The sequence below is a fragment of the Alnus glutinosa genome, chromosome 7, assembly GCF_958979055.1.
Source record: "Alnus glutinosa chromosome 7, dhAlnGlut1.1, whole genome shotgun sequence".
Taxonomy (NCBI): domain Eukaryota; kingdom Viridiplantae; phylum Streptophyta; class Magnoliopsida; order Fagales; family Betulaceae; genus Alnus; species Alnus glutinosa.
Genome location: NC_084892.1, coordinates 11,835,810 through 11,852,478, shown reverse-complemented (window position 1 = coordinate 11,852,478; position 16,669 = coordinate 11,835,810). Strand labels below are relative to the sequence as shown.

The 16,669-nt window shown below is 34.1% G+C and overlaps 1 protein-coding gene and 1 long non-coding RNA gene across 2 annotated transcripts; one reads left to right on the top strand and one right to left on the bottom strand.

Annotated features, from left to right (window-relative positions):
- Window positions 1–300: 300 nt before the first annotated feature.
- On the bottom strand, window positions 301–1,696 carry LOC133872416 (uncharacterized). The gene is made up of 3 exons (XR_009901020.1): window positions 1,484–1,696; window positions 1,174–1,392; window positions 301–781 (listed from the first exon to the last, which is right to left on the bottom strand). It is a non-coding gene; the product is annotated as an uncharacterized LOC133872416 (long non-coding RNA).
- Window positions 1,697–9,386: 7,690 nt separating this feature from the next.
- On the top strand, window positions 9,387–15,222 carry LOC133872484 (tubulin beta-5 chain). The gene is made up of 4 exons (XM_062309993.1): window positions 9,387–9,536; window positions 10,585–10,986; window positions 11,662–11,931; window positions 13,910–15,222. Exons 2-4 carry the CDS (start codon window positions 10,593–10,595, stop codon window positions 14,587–14,589), a joined length of 1,344 nt encoding a protein of 447 aa, XP_062165977.1. The 5' UTR covers window positions 9,387–9,536; window positions 10,585–10,592; the 3' UTR covers window positions 14,590–15,222.
- The last annotated feature ends 1,447 nt before the right edge of the window (window positions 15,223–16,669 follow it).

Below are 16,669 nucleotides of genomic sequence, written 5' to 3'. Positions count from 1 at the left end.
TTAATTAAAAGTAAGAAAGATAAGATAAAGTAGAAGAAAAATAATATATTTTTTTTACCTTTACTTTAATTAAAAGTAAGAAAGAGAAGATAAAGTGTGAAAGAGATAATATATTTTGTGAATAAACAAATAAACGTAAATGCTACAGTGTTTTCCTATGCATTGGAAAGCACTGTAGCATTCCCAAAGAACAGAAAAATATATGAAAGTTGCTGTGAGTGACTTTTTGTGACGTTCTTGAAATTTTTCCTAAAATTTAAAAAACATAACTCTTGTAGAGAAGCTGCTATGAATGCGTCATTCCCCTTCTCCTTTTCCCATATAAATTTTCTTAAAATTTAGCCTCTACAAAATGCCCGGTGCGGGATAGGAAAGGTGGATCTGAGTTAATCTCCTTAAGAATCTTCAACGCATCCCCTTCCAAAATTACATCTAGGAAGCCAACCTCTTTACAGAAAACAACTGCTTCCAGAGCTGCTAAAATCTCAGCTACGTACATCCGGTTCTAGAAGTTGCAGCTTGTAAGAACATTTAGCCCCCAGGCCCCATCATATTTCCTGCACTGTCCCGAGCCACTATACCAATGCCAATGCAACCCAAAGATTTATTTAGAGAAGCGTCCCAATTTATTTTTATAGTACCTGGGAGATCGAGGAGGCTGCCAACCTCTTGGAGAAACCACCTGCCTCTCGTCTTCTTCCATAGATGGCAAAGAATTTTGGTATGCTTTGAAAGCCTCAAGACCTGCCACTGCTTCTTGCGCCACAGTAGAAGGGTGTACCTATGTTTGATCAAAAACAATCCTGTTTCTTCTTAACCAAATCCTTTGTGCCAAGAAGACCATTAATTTTGTGAATATGGGCGGACACAATGGTGGAACCAAATAGTTGATATGTTATTTTTGGGCCTAAGTAGTTTTTAAAATTTTTTGCATTACTTGGTTAGCCCAAAAATAAAATTATTTGGGCACCAAAAACAAATCATTTTGGCCCATTAAAAATAGGCTTGGCAGTTGGCCCAATCTAAAAAGACTTAAGAGACCTAACCATCTTAACCGATTTAATCGAAAATATCAAAATTAAATATTGTCGAAATAAAGTCGATAAATTAACTGATTTCAGCAGTTTGGTTGCCAAAAACACCCATATCAATACCGACCGAATCGATACCCACCCTTAAGCGTAGCTATGCATGGCCTGGCAGTCACGCAATTGTTCGCAATCAGCTGTCTCATGCGACTGTGCACGAGCAATGATGCTGCATGCTAGTGACATTGCCTCTGCATGTGGGCAATGTTGCCAATTCTCATGGGTGGCGTTGCTACTTCGCGAGATTGCAGCCACTCACATGGTAGTGCATGCGCATGTCTAGCACGATGGTGTTGGGGTTTTCCTGTGTGGACAAATACGAATACTAAAACAACAAAACATGTCTCTGATACCAATGTTATAAATATGATACACAACAGGATATAATACAGTACCTCAATTGTGCCGAAAACAAGATATGATGTAATTGTTCCACGTGTCTTTGCTCTTAAGTCTCCATCATTCTTCTCCTGGTGATAGAGTACACTATATATTAAAGCAATATTCACTATAACCACAGTTTAAGTGTCTCCACAATCAAGAAAACAAGAGGAAGAGAGCTTGTATTTGTATAGATACATGCGTTCTCACACACATTCTATAGCAAGAATGGTTTCACAGACGATAGAACCATCTTGTTCTTGTTTGATACAATCCATTTGCATATTCCATACCTTTATAGCTAAGCCATCGTTATAGGGAGTAATGCCAAGTAGCTTAGGCGTTACAACAAGCCTTTATGGTGTTTAGGGAAACGGTTGCCCACTATAGGCACCAACATTTACTACCCATGATAACAAAGAAAACAAAAAAAAAAATCGCATTAAGACAAAGTGAAGTAACAAGATGAAGAATAAAGACCAAAAAAAAACAGATGTTACACTACTTGAATGAGATAGCTGCCCATGAAAAGCTGCTAAAAAATAAACTAGTTGGAACATAGGTAGATGCTTAAACCCCAACCCAAGCAAGCTTCACTTCCTGGAATCGAGATTCAAGAATACAGATTTATGGCAATTTTTTTTTTCCCAAATTGTCAATAATTTAAGCGGTATATGTGAAAGAATCCGCTTAAAAAATAAATACTAGAGTATTTACTGTGATTCTTCTTTGGCTCTTCTGTGTTAAAATGGTTGATAAGTAAAAAAAAATAGAGAGAATCGGTTACGAGCAGCAATTTTTATTATTAAAAACTGATGTCAAGTCAGTAGAAAAATTCAAAGAGGACCACCGTATATATGATAGAATTCACCTAAAATCCGTCTATTTGAGTAAGTTGTCGTACAATTCAAAATTTATTTACAAAAACGAGTTTCATATAAACTCCCTCAATGAATTAACTAAATTGCTAGATATTCTTATTCAAATTCCTATGGGCAAGATCAACCGCATCAGGGTTGGAAAAAAAAAATAATAAATAGAGTGTTTTTTTAAGGAAAAATAGAAAAAGAAAAAGGCCGGCAGGGCGGCAGGTCACATGTCTATCTCATGTGGCCGGCCTGCTGCAATTTCTTAGACCAGTTTTGTCCCTTTCCATGCTCCCACAAATGCCGTCCCACGCGCCTTCATAAACAAAATAGCACGTGGAGATTTGCAACACAACATTGACTTGCCACGTTCACAAATTTTGCCGATAAAATGTCAGTCTGGTCCAGCGGGATAACAGGAGGATTGACAGTCTCTTTCACGCGCTGTGGGAATAGATATTTGTCCTAACTTCATCAATCAAATTGGTAATAGAAAATTGAAAATAATTACAGACGATAATATGTCTGAAGTAATATCCGAGCCCCACGTCTTGGTGAATTTACGAGATTATCCTCTTTGTTTATTGATCAATTTTATCCGAAATTGTGCTGGGGCCAGGCTTATATCCCGTGGAATGACCTATATGCCCATCTCACGCAAGAGCTTTTTATGCTGGAATTAATTTTCGGAGTAATGCTAAAATCACTTTTATTTTATAATATTGAGATAATATTTCCAACTAATCATTAGATCCGTCGTAGTTAAAAAAAATAATCATTAGTTGAAACTATCACGTCAACATTATAAATAATTATGAAATAAAAATGTAGTTTTTATCATTATTATTCTTTAACTTCGTATACGAGAAAGAAATCATAACATATTTTAGTTTTGAATTTGACATTCCTTTCGGAATCAGTAATGATGTTTTAGGTGTGACATTATAGCTTGTACCTTACCTTAAGCAACTTAATTTAGGAGCGATGGTGCCATGATACCTTGATAGGGTGCTGATGGTGATTGCAAAAACTTCCTCTTTGAAAATGATACTTTTTTATTTCTTCAGCTTGGGAAGTCAACGCTAGATTTTCACTTTGGTCAACTACGATTTCCAAACATATTTGACCCTCCGATCTTCATACTTGACCGACCATCGTCAACTCTTCTTTCATGCTCATGAATTTAGAGATGGGATTTTTCTTTTTCTTTTTTTGTTTCCTTTTTTATTTATTTGTGAGGGGAAAGAAGAATAAAAATTACAAAGGTGTATTTTTTTTTTTTTCCCACTATTTGGCCAAAGATGATTTAGAAAGGGGAGAATTAAGATCCGTGGAATGCTTTTTTAGAAATGAGACATGGACTGCAGACCATTTGGAGAAATGAGACATCACTTTCTATAGGTAGTGAATAGTAATGGTATCCATTCGATCACATGGTCATATTCTACTCTAGTAGAATAATAAAAAAAAAAATTGAGTAATATTTTTATTTTATAATTATACCACAATATATATTAATGCTGATTCCGGTTGTGAGATCGTGGTTCTCCCACAGAGTTGTTAATTATTCTATTTATGTTTCTCTATATATGTTAAAATTAGAGATCAGTGGGAAAGAGAACTCCTAGCTAGCTGTTGAAGTTGATGTAGAACAAAGCTTAATTACCCCAAAACCATTTAATTTCATTGACTGGTATAGGTTTATGTGATTTTGTCCCAGAATCATTATTGATTCTGTATGAGCTTCTAGGACAAAATATATAATTTCTTCTCGTTTCCTAAGAAGGTTGAATTATAAGGTTGTCTTTTCTCGTTAAACTTTAAATCATTAGCATTTGATATAGATGAGAAGTGCATTTGTACTAGTAAAAAAATATACTTAAGAAATGGTAAAGGACATATAAAGAATTAATAATAAATATTTAGTTTATTTTTAATGTTAGAGGAAAGGGAGCATTCTTTCAGTCATACAAAATTTTAATGCTCTATTTGAACGCATTCTATTTTGGATCACTTTTCTTGACATTTTTTTACTTAATAGAATGTAGCACATCCTACTCTTTTGGGGCTGATTAATCATTTTTCCATAACCTGGATGGCTTATTTTGTTTAAAACATACACCGTTAAAATTAGAATAATTAAGCTTAATGTTTCCCTGAGGAACAATTTACAATAATTGAAAATAGTTTTGTGGATTGTCATGTACGGATGGGGAGACACAGGTATAAAGACTTGGCCTTATGGTCCAGAGATTTTATATTTATTGTTGTTTGGCTTTGGATCCAATGGTTTTATAGGTGACTTGTGCAACCATATACGAGTAGCGGTCACAAAGGACATTAACGCTAGTAATGTGGGGCACCTAGGGTTGGCATCAGTCAGATTGCTAGTTGGTAACGATATGTGTGCTTCATCAGGGCACCGTTGTCGGACTACAGGTCGTACGAGACAATGCAAATCCTATCGAGAATGGGTTAAGGATTCAAGTAGACCATATGAAGAATAATTATGAAATATGACTATGAATAATTATATTACTCTAAATACTTCATCTATATGATTTTACGCATTTAAATAATATGTGAATTATCCCTGAAATTATACCTTCCTAATTTCAAAATAAACTAATTTACTTTAACGACATAGTAATAAAGGCAACACTAACCAATTTTGCAAAACTCATGACATTTCCAACCATTGGGTTTACCTATTTATTTCCTATTAAATTAGGCTCATTGCATGTGCTCAAGTTCTGTGATAGTTTACTTATTAAGTCGTAGATTTACACAATTACTTTTTCTTTTGTAAAACATCTCAGTATTTTGTAGATTAGCAGGTTATCAAGGAGACAAATCAGAGCAATTTGCAAGGTTGGAGATGCTAAGCAAATAGCTTATATAGGAAGTTTTGCTTAGTACAGTTTATACGGTAATATTTATTGTGAATAACTTTCTCTTGGAAGCTATGTGTTTATATTTGATGATAGATGATATTATTGAGGTAATTTAGTACCTCAGCTCATATCATTATTTTTCTTTTTTCGTTGCATTTTACTATGGGATTTATCATTAAAGCTAGTAATTTCAACTAATTACAAGTTAATTAGTATTGGATACATTACAAGTAACACTCTAAGTTAATTGATTTTGGGGCGTTACATGAAGGTTTTCAAAAAAAAAAAAAAGAAGCATTTTAATATACATATTTTTCATTGAATGTTTGTTTGTGTTTGTAAATTTTGAAAAGAGTTAAGGGTTATCAAAAGAATAATCTAACGTTATAACATTTTCAAAGAACATATGACATGAGTTCCACATAGGTCATAAGAGCACATGCAACATACGTCTTCAATATCTATGTGGAACTGCACCATCAAAGGATAATGATCCTCTCCATATCATTTGAAATGGATTGCTCAAGATTTAAAGTTGGTACATCTAACAGTGTATGTGATGCTATATTACTTAAAATTTTTAAAAGACATGCTAATATTGACTTCATGTATACTGTTAGATGTACCAATTTTAAATCTTAATAATGAAGAATCTATTTCATTTTGCATCATGTGCCTTTAAGGTTATAGGGAAATTGTTAGGATAGTATGACAATCATTATGTTTATATTATTATATAGAAAACTTGAATTTAGAAAGAATATAATTTTATTTCAAGGTGAGATGATTTTGAGACGAGGTGGCAAAATCTCAAGAGTTTTAAGAAAGAGATAGAGAGAGTGTGTCTTTTTTTATTTTTTTTTAAAAGATGAATATCAAATAATAAAAATATTTGTGACGCAAGATGAAGGAAGAACAAAGAAAGACATAAAATTTCACGTTAAATCAGAGACTCAACAAATAATGATAGGAATCTAATGTGGTTTTTTGTGTAACGTCAATAATAAATGCTACTCGCAATAGTACGAATTATTGAAGGATATGACTATAGAAAGGATGTAGAACCTCAATGACTGCATTGATTTTATTGTCAAGTTTACTAAAATCTACTCTAACTCAACTCAACAGAAAATTGATTTGTTTGTTTTTGTTTTTGAAAGTAAATGCTGAAACATAAATGAAAGTGCAAATAAATGAGAGTAAAGAATAGAGAATTGATTTCACCACTAACCTTATAATAATGGCTATCGTATTTAACAAGGGAAACTCATTCTATTTATGATATGACTCGTGTGTGGTTGTCAAGCACACAACAACGTTGTCAAAAAAACACCATCACCAAGGAATAAGTATAACCTATCTTTGGTTGGCACGATTGTCCACCTACCACTAATTTGCGGCACGATCCGTCTTTCCTAGGAATGGACTATCAAATCTCTGAATTTAGTTACAAACAATCAAGGAATAAGTATAACTTATATTCGGTTAGAACGAATCCTCTACCTACATTATACTAAACTATGGTGTAGTACGCTTCGTCTTCCCTAGGTATTGCCTATCAAACTTTCTTAATTGTATGCCAAAGAAACCGTTGCATAACCATTATTCTCATAATCACAGAAAATAAGAAATATTTGCTTGAATATGCAATATTCAGCACTTATCAGAATTCAAGTTGAACAGAATTTCACTGGCCAGCAATAGAGTTTACTAAAGTCTTACCATTGAAGGAAAAATGAGTCACACCTCAAAAAAAGAAATCATATCTCAAAATTAATTGAATAATGAACGAAGTTTGTCTATTTGTTGTTTCAAAGTACATCATTTTTTAGAGATAAACTTTATAAACATACATTTCAACATATATGCATCCATATATTTTATATTAAGACTTATGATCATACACATTCAAATTATATCCATCACTACATATAAGATAAAAATTATCTCTCATTTTTTTAAGTGCTTGGACGTTTGGATGTTTGATTTTTTGAAATCTAAATTCAACTATAATTTACTGCGCGAATTCCGAGGCAAAATAATATTGAAAAAGATGTTTGGATAATTTAACTTCTTGAGACAAAATTAAAAAAAGTTGGATAAAATCTGATTTGTTTTTTAAAAATTGCGAATACCAATAGAATTTGTTTTTGAAAAATAATGCACCCAAACATCCAAATGTTTTGATTACAAAATTTAAATAATACTGTAATTATTGGTGAAAATGCGGATGCGATTATTAGAAATATTCGCATTCGCATAATACGATTATCATTTTTAGGTATCTGTATCGGTATCATGTGATTACTATCTGCATCTACGCGATTATTGTGTTTATTATCTGCTATCCGCATATGAGATAATGAGCGTTTTGGATTACTATATAAATCTATATGCAAGATTAAATAATATGGTTATTACTTTATGCAATCTTAAATAAATTAAGATTTCACTTGTTATACAATTAACGATTATCAGCCATAGATTGTCATTATCTTATAGAGTAATGAGGATTTGCATTACCGAAAGAAAAGAAAAAAAAAGAAGTAAATGTAGTGAGATATGACTTTGAGATGATAGTGAAAAAAAAACCTAACATAACCTAAAGGTCCTAAACTTACAAAATTTAAAACGACGTTGTTTTAGTATATATATATGCAGATGTGATTATCAACCACATCCGCATACCCTAAAACCACTATTTACATATGCGAATAATAGTTTTTACTAACCGTATTCGTATATGCATATAGCGGTTAGGTATGGGTAGCGAATGCGAGCGACTATTATCTAATAGCTGCCCATTTTTTCACCCCAATTAAGAATTGAGTTGGTCTTTGAATTCATTAAGTTTATGCCATAATTCTCTCTCCTTGTTCGTAATGTACTTCATCCAAATATTGTTGTTATAAGTAATTCTTTCCTTTTTCTTTTTTTTCCCCCTCAATTTGGCTTATAAAAAAAAAAGTAATTTCAATTTTATTTTTCTAGACAAACAGCAAGTAATTTCGATTTGATTGTTAGGCGTTACTACTGTAGGATTGTTAAAATATTTGCATACACATTAACTTCTCAAAAGCTTTGGTTATACAATGTGATAGTTCGCTTTCATCTCTTAAAATCTTATAATCCACATGAAAATATTATTTTACTATAATTAATGTTGCATATTACACTTTTTTCCCATTCCTATTTCACGAACAAAGATCCTCTTCATTTCTTTTGAAACGAAGGATATCTATGATTATAATTTAAAATTGATGTATTTAATTGTATGCATGATTTTATATTATTTAAACTTTTTAATAGACGTGCTAATATTAATTTTATATACACAATTACATGAATCAACTTTAAATCATGACAATGAAATAGATCTTCTTCATGTCATTGAAATGGAGAGGATACTATTTTTCATCTTATTGAGTTGATGTGGCAGTGCCGATAAACTTTTATTAAAAAAAAAGAAAAAGAATTTAAGGACCGATGAGTATTGTCACATCAATCTAGTAAAATGAAGGTAGAATGGGATCAGGATCTCTTCAAATTCTCTGTTAAAATTTGAGAGAATTCGGATAGGTGATTGTGAGAGAGCACTTATGGAACCTATCTGACCAAATAAAAATTGAGCTGCTCAACTATTTATCCGGTCAGGTAGGTCTCATAAGTGTTCTCTTATAATCACCTGTCTAAATTCTTTCAAATTCAGACAAAAAATTTGAGAGGATTCTAATATAGTAGAATGAGAGTATAATATGTAATATTACTCTTTTATTATTGTCGAAAAAGAGTTTACCAATAAGATTGGAAAAGATAAATATATTTCTACACAGTATCCCACACTTGATAATAATAATAATAATAAAAAACTCATATCAAAATCCAGTAACTACGACTTATATATATAAAAAAATAAAAAAATAAAGAAAATTCCGATAACTACTCGTTAAGAGTCGGTGATTCTTGGTATTTTCAGATTCGGGTCAAAGGACATTCCAGTCATTTCAGTATAAGGGCATATTTGTCCTACGGATTCAACCACAATCAAATTTTAAAATCCACAACCCTCGCTAAATCACTCCTAATAAACCCCATCTGGACCGTCCATTCCAGCCATCCAACGGCATCCACTAGTCCCAATAAATGAAGGGAGGGAACCAAAATAGGCCGTCAGATCTCACTCCCCCCGCTCTCACTCTCTGTCTCGCCTATATAAACCTGCGTGTGTTCATCTCCTTCCAATTCTCTCAATCTTCAATTCCCATTTCTCTCTCTCCAATTTCTGCTCATCTCAAATTTCTCTGCAGGTAATTTGTTCTTGCTTTTTCTTTCTCTTGCTAGATCTGTTATTTTCGATAGCATTGTTTTTGTTCACACATAATGTACGAATTTCTTATTCTGTCTGTGTAAATTGCTGTTTCTTTCCGTGAAGATCTTTGGGTTTTTGCGTCGCATTTGATCTCCATATCGCAAGTTTGGCGCTAACTTTTGACAATAACGTTAAGGATTTTTTTTTTTTTTTTTTTTTTTTTTTTTTTTTTAATTTTTTTTTTTAAAAAAAAAATATTGGATTTATCATGAAGTGTTCAGAAATCTTCACTGCATTACTTGTATCTCGCTGATTTGATGCTCCAATAGCTCAAACTAAGCGGATTGTTCGTCTAGGTTGAAATTTTGTCATTTATCTCAATTCATCAGACTTTCGAAAAACTTTTTAGCATAGAATTTTTTGTAATAATTAAGTTGTCATATGGTGTGGAAAACTTTGATCAGATCTACTGATTGTCGATTATGAACAAAGGGGTTCCATAAGTAATTGGAGATTAGACAGTAGGGAACTGGAGCTAAGAGCTTTCAGTAAGATTTTTCATTAGTCGTAGCATTTGTTGTGTTTCGGTCGGATTTATTGCTTGATTTATTTTGGATTGTTGAATTCTCATCGTATTTGCTGAATTGCAAGTTTGGTTACTTTATTGTACATTTTAATTGGATTGTTCTATGGTATTTGTGAATTTTGTGCAATTCGTATGGTTTAGCATTGCCGAACTTCTGCCAGTGCAATATCTCATGAAGATTATAGGATCATATGGCATTGAATTCTGGATTGAATAAATGTCTACTAGTTTGTATAAATATTGGGAGTACTGATGATTATTTGTTACTTTGATTACCTTTGAATGTAGGAAAATAAAAGATCCTCGATGAGTTTCAATCTCTGTATTCAATTGGATGGATTTTTTTTTCTGATTTTGATCTCTGGATTGACTAAATGACTTGTTATATTCATTTTCAGTGATTTTTCTGTTTGTCAAGAGTTTTGGTAGTTTTGAATTTGATTTTTGCCTTTGTTTTCAGGAAAAAAAATGAGAGAGATCCTTCATGTTCAAGGTGGACAGTGTGGGAACCAGATTGGTTCCAAGTTCTGGGAAGTTGTTTGTGACGAGCACGGCATTGATCCGACTGGAAGGTACGTTGGGACCTCGGATCTGCAGTTGGAGCGTGTCAATGTTTACTATAATGAAGCTTCTTGTGGGAGGTTTGTTCCCCGTGCTGTGCTCATGGATTTGGAACCTGGCACTATGGACAGTGTTCGTACTGGTCCATATGGCCAGATCTTTCGTCCTGATAACTTTGTTTTTGGACAATCTGGTGCTGGAAACAATTGGGCCAAGGGGCACTACACTGAGGGTGCAGAGCTTATTGATTCTGTCCTTGATGTTGTGAGAAAGGAGGCTGAGAACTGTGACTGTCTTCAAGGTATTGCTACATGTCATCTTCTGCAGTTATCTGTATCAATGTATCCGTATAAGTTGTAGTAGGTCGAAGTTACAATAAATGTGCTGTTGTTCCTCTTAATGGTTGAAAATTCAGCAATTTGGCTTTCAGGAGAGAGAATAACTGCTTCAGAAGTGCTATTAGAATGATGCTTCAGTGGTTGTTAAGCTTCATGTTGATACTCGACTGTATATGCGGAGAAGGGAGCGTTTCAAAATATGTGAGCCTTCTAGGCTCTTTAATTCCTCTGTTACAAGAGGCATCAGAATGCTAGAAATGCACCGAAAAGGGGAGGAGGGAATCCGACAATTTTTAAGGAATTGAATAATTCAATGAAGTAGGAAAAATAGGAATTACTTTTTGTTTCTTTTTCTTTTTCTTTCCTTTTTTTTTTTTTTTTTTTTTTTTTTTTTTTTTTAAATTATGTTTCTTTGTCATGGGATAGTTGAAAAGTACTTGAGTTGATCAATTCCATGCCAGAATAGGATGTATAATTCTGAACATAGAGATTGCAATATGGTGTTCTTTCTTAATTTTGGCATCTTAATAATCTAGTCAAGATATTCCTCAAAGAGAGTGCAGAAATTGGTAGTTAAGAGATCCAAAATTTCGAGTGTTGGTGTTGATGATGAATATTTTATTTTTGTTGTATTGCAGGTTTTCAAGTGTGCCATTCCTTGGGTGGCGGAACTGGTTCTGGAATGGGTACCTTGCTCATCTCAAAAATTCGGGAGGAGTACCCCGACAGGATGCTGCTTACATTCTCTGTGTTCCCATCACCAAAGGTTTCAGATACAGTGGTTGAGCCATACAATGCTACACTTTCTGTTCATCAGCTTGTTGAGAATGCAGATGAGTGTATGGTGTTGGATAATGAGGCTTTATATGATATCTGCTTCAGGACTCTTAAGTTGACTACTCCCAGCTGTAAGTGAACATTAGAAGCTCTTGCTATGATGTATTATATAAGTGCATTGCTTTATCGGGAAAGGAAATTAATTTGACTCTCTAATTTGTGAACAGTCTTATCAGACTTAATTGAGGAGATCGAGAAACATCTCAGAGTTGCTATCTAGATGATGTTTATGCTTTAAGAGTTTGGAAGCAACATTTAGTTGTAACTTTTTAAAATTTTGTGGTGCTTTGTGTTATGGTGAAAAAATATTATTGGGGAAGCCAACGATGTTCTGGTATATTTAGAGAGAGATATTATTGGGGGACTGTTTTTTCCAATGATGTTCTGGTACATTTAGAAACAACCCTATCTTACTAGGTGATATTTTTTCTTGTGAAAGGGAGTTTTTATTTTTCCTTCTTTTCCCTTTAGGTTTATAAAATGCTTCTCTTGAACTATCACAACTTTGTGTTTATTAGTTAATATTTTCTTGATGTGAATAGAAGTTCATTGTGTTGTAGCTAAATAAATCAACCAGCAAATAATAAAAAAACCAGGCAATTGTTTATATAAAATGCTTACTAAAATACCTGGCCTAAACTTTTTTTTTTTTTTTTTGTTTTTCAGTATTATTGCTTGTTGGCTTCATATATTATAATTCGTATGGGGAGGGTGCCAAGATCAGTTGAATTATTAATATTTATGAGTAATTACATGTCATGGGCTCCTTGTTTTTGCTTCAGTTGAATGATTAATATTTATGTGTATTACATGTCACGGACGCCTTGTTTTTACTATGTAATGAATGGTTATCTTGGACTATAACCAGGTCCTTTCTTGATGTGAACGAGTGTTTATTGTGTTGGAGCTAAATTAACAAGCAAATGTAATAAATAACAGAAAACTTTTTAGTCAGATGCTTACTACAATATCTGACTAAACAAATTTTTTGGTGTTCGGTATTGTTGTTTGTTGCTTTGCTATGTTACAAGTCATATGGTGTTCGGTCAGTTGAATTATAAATGTATACGAGAATAATTGCATGCTCATGGACTCCTTGCATTTGTTGTGGCATTTGGAAATAGACGAACAGCGTATTTACGAACTACCTTGTGTGTGTTTGTGTGTTATTTTGTTTTTTTAAGAATTATTTGAAATCTTCAAATTTGTTTAATGTTATGAAAAGATGGAGAAAGGGATGTGGGGCTGCAGTTTCATAGTTTTCTATGATTTTTCCCATGTTTCTTTGACTTTTGGGCTGGCATGCATAAGATAATGATTGTATATACATATGGACTTACTATTTTCTACAATCATTATGTTCTTTACATATCTTGCTCCCTGATGAAAATGAATTGCATTTTGCTTTTATTGATTTTTGGCTGTTTGGACCAAAAGTTGCTGTCATTTGATTTTCTTTTCTCTTATTGCAAGATTCTGACATTATGAACTGCTATGTTTGAGGTTGTTGGCGACATTAGGAACCTTAGACATGTTACTGATAACATGATTAACGAAAACCCTTAGTCTCTTCCTTGATCATCACAGTACCCTTACTTCAATGTTTTAGATTTTGGTAGTTTCATCTTCCAAATGCAATACTGTTATTTTCTCTGGGTGTAGAACTCATGTGAACTACCTGCCCAACTGATAATAAAGAACCTATGATTGTGGTTTCCTACCTTGGACAGTAATTCTCTATTACTGACGGTAATTTCTTATCATTTAAGTTGCTTAGGTGTAACGTTATGAAGTGAAAATTTGATATCTGCATGTAGAAGGCAAATGTTAATTCTATTATTCGAACTGATAACAAGTCACTCATACGGATTTTTCTATAAGCTTTTCTGTATAATGTCAACAGTTTATGGCCAAAAAAGTATTTAATTGCTACAGTTATTATGTTGTAAGTACTTATCAAAAAAAAGTTATTATGTTGTAAGTAATGTCTTCCTAGTAGATTATTGCTCAAAATATATAACTTTTTTCGTTGTTGTTGCCTGGTTTCAGTTGGTGACCTGAACCACTTGATCTCTGCAACCATGAGTGGGGTCACTTGCTGCCTCAGGTTTCCTGGTCAACTGAACTCTGACCTCCGAAAACTTGCTGTAAATCTGATCCCCTTCCCTCGTCTCCACTTCTTCATGGTTGGATTTGCTCCTCTGACTTCCCGTGGGTCCCAGCAATATCGTGCCCTAACTGTCCCGGAATTGACCCAACAAATGTGGGATGCTAAGAATATGATGTGTGCTGCTGACCCAAGGCACGGACGCTACCTCACTGCCTCTGCCATGTTTAGGGGAAAGATGAGCACCAAGGAAGTTGATGAGCAGATGATTAATGTTCAAAACAAGAACTCCTCCTACTTCGTGGAGTGGATACCGAACAATGTGAAATCAAGTGTTTGTGACATTCCGCCCAAGGGGCTTTCCATGGCATCCACCTTCATTGGAAATTCAACCTCCATCCAAGAAATGTTCAGGAGAGTCAGTGAACAGTTCACTGCCATGTTCAGGAGAAAAGCTTTCTTGCACTGGTATACTGGCGAAGGAATGGATGAAATGGAATTCACAGAAGCTGAGAGCAATATGAATGATCTTGTGTCTGAGTACCAGCAGTACCAGGATGCCACTGCTGATGAGGAAGGAGAGTATGAGGACGAGGAAGAGGAAGGAATGGAGCAGACGTGAACTTGATTAATGTAGAAAGTCAATATCTCTTGTGGCTGCACAATGGTATATGATGCAGAAGTATGTTTTATTTACTCCATTTGTCTCTACGAAGAATCTTTATTAATTTGTATCGGGGGGGATATCGACTTTAACAAAGATTCCCCGATACAAAATTAACAGATTCTAATAGAGACGAATGGAGTAAAACATACTAATGCATCATATAACGTAGTGTAGGCACGAGGGATATTAACATTATACACTATTCGAGTTCACGTATGCTATGGTCTTGTTACTACTTGGTTGTGTTTATGGGTCACTGAACCTCTCTCACTTGGAGAGCATGTAAAATGTCTTCTCTCTCCAAGTTATATGGTGTTAATGGTGGGTGGATGAAGCAGAAAAGGTTAGGCAGTTGTTTGCCAGCAGTCATGCTACACCAATCTGATGGTTCCAGATATGTTTCCTTTTTTTTCACTTTATCCACTACCATCTTTATCATATCAGTTGATGTAATCATATAGTTTTGCAGGGTCTTATTTACATTCTGTTTTCTGCTTTCCATGTTCAGAGTTGATTTGGTATCTTGATATTTGTTTAAGGTAGTCTAGTCTTTTAGCAGAGTAATAAAAGTTTCCTCTATTGAACCTACCTCATCACCATTGTCAGAATAATTTATTTTATTTTGTTATTTATTTTTCCAACCGATACAAGTATTTCTACCTTCTATTTTATAAAAGAAGAAAAATACCATCAGGCCAGAAGACTAAGGCAGTTTATTTCGCTGTCTAATATACCCATCATGTAATTACAGCCACTGATATCGAGTAGGAAAAGAAAAAGGAAACAACCGCTGATATTAAGTTTCCATCTCCGACAGCTATGGGCTTAAAATCAGGTCTAGTCTTTTGTTTGGACTGGGGTTGTGACTTGTGAAGCTAGTAGTGTCTTGTCCGTGGGTTTAGACTCTTCATACTACTGCTTTACTGTACGATTAGATTTCGACGGCCCATGGTTGGCACCATGAATTTTCGGTACTCCAGTGGCTGCCAAGAACATATGTCAGCCTTTGTAGGGCCGCTGTGAACTTCTACCGGTCCTGCAGAGGCCAGCAAGAACTTTCGATGGCCTCGTTGTGGCCGTAAATCCAGTGGCCTTGAGATTGCAGCCAGGAACTTTTCCCCGCAACAATTGTTGACATTGTTGTGAACCTCTGACTGCCATTAATAATAATAATGATAATATATTTTTTTTCTTGGGAACTTTCAAGTTTTTAGTTTTAATAAACATTATAATCCTCAAAATTTTACCAATGAATTTTTGTTAGTAGATCTCACATATAATACTTTTTTTTTTTTTTTTTCTCAAATGTGGCCTTTACCAAATAAATTCTTATTAATTTTAACCTTTTTGAAAACTTTTTTTCAAAATTCATAACCTAAAACAGTTCTCAAAACTTTACCAAATCGACCTAAACTTGCAAATATAGTGAGAATTTCTGTTTTTATGAGATGTAAATTAAATATTTTTTTATCCAAAAGATTTAAACCTAAAATTGACCCCAATAATTATCCTAAAATGAAGGGGAATGTAATGTAAATTTGATCCAGCTCGTGCTGTTATCACCTAACAGTACTCTAGCTGAGCTTGTTTATTAGCCCCTCAATTCATATCTAGAATTAAATTCAGCGAGTTCCAGGTGTTGGTAGTAGTTGTCTGCTAGTGTTGCCGCCTAAAAAATAACCTTTTTACTTTTTATTTTTTTTTAAAAAAAAGAAAAAAAAAATCTTTTCGTTGTCAATTTCTCTTCTTTTTGGAGAAAGAGGAGGCCAGAAGGTGCTGAATTGCCGCAGTGGGGGTAAAGAGAGTGATCGATGCATGAACTCACCCGACCAACATGGTGGGCTGGGCCCCTCCAACGAGGAACCGATTTTGTGTCGGCAACATTAAAATTTGGGTGGTGGTCAAGGCCCACCCACTTTACAAAAGTCAAACAAGTTAGATTTGATTGCCATTTGCCACATCATTGATTAATTAAGATAGGTGGGGTCAGGGGTGGGGGGTTTGCTTTTGTGTAACATGGGATAATGCAAATAGG

Coding starts and splice junctions, on each gene's coding strand:
- LOC133872484 (XM_062309993.1), top strand. CDS start 10,593: ATGAGAGAGATCCTTCATGTTCAAGGTGGACAGTGTGGGAACCAGATT. Junction 10,987..11,661: donor GAACTGTGACTGTCTTCAAG/GTATTGCTACAT, acceptor GTTGTATTGCAG/GTTTTCAAGTGTGCCATTCC. Junction 11,932..13,909: donor TAAGTTGACTACTCCCAGCT/GTAAGTGAACAT, acceptor GCCTGGTTTCAG/TTGGTGACCTGAACCACTTG.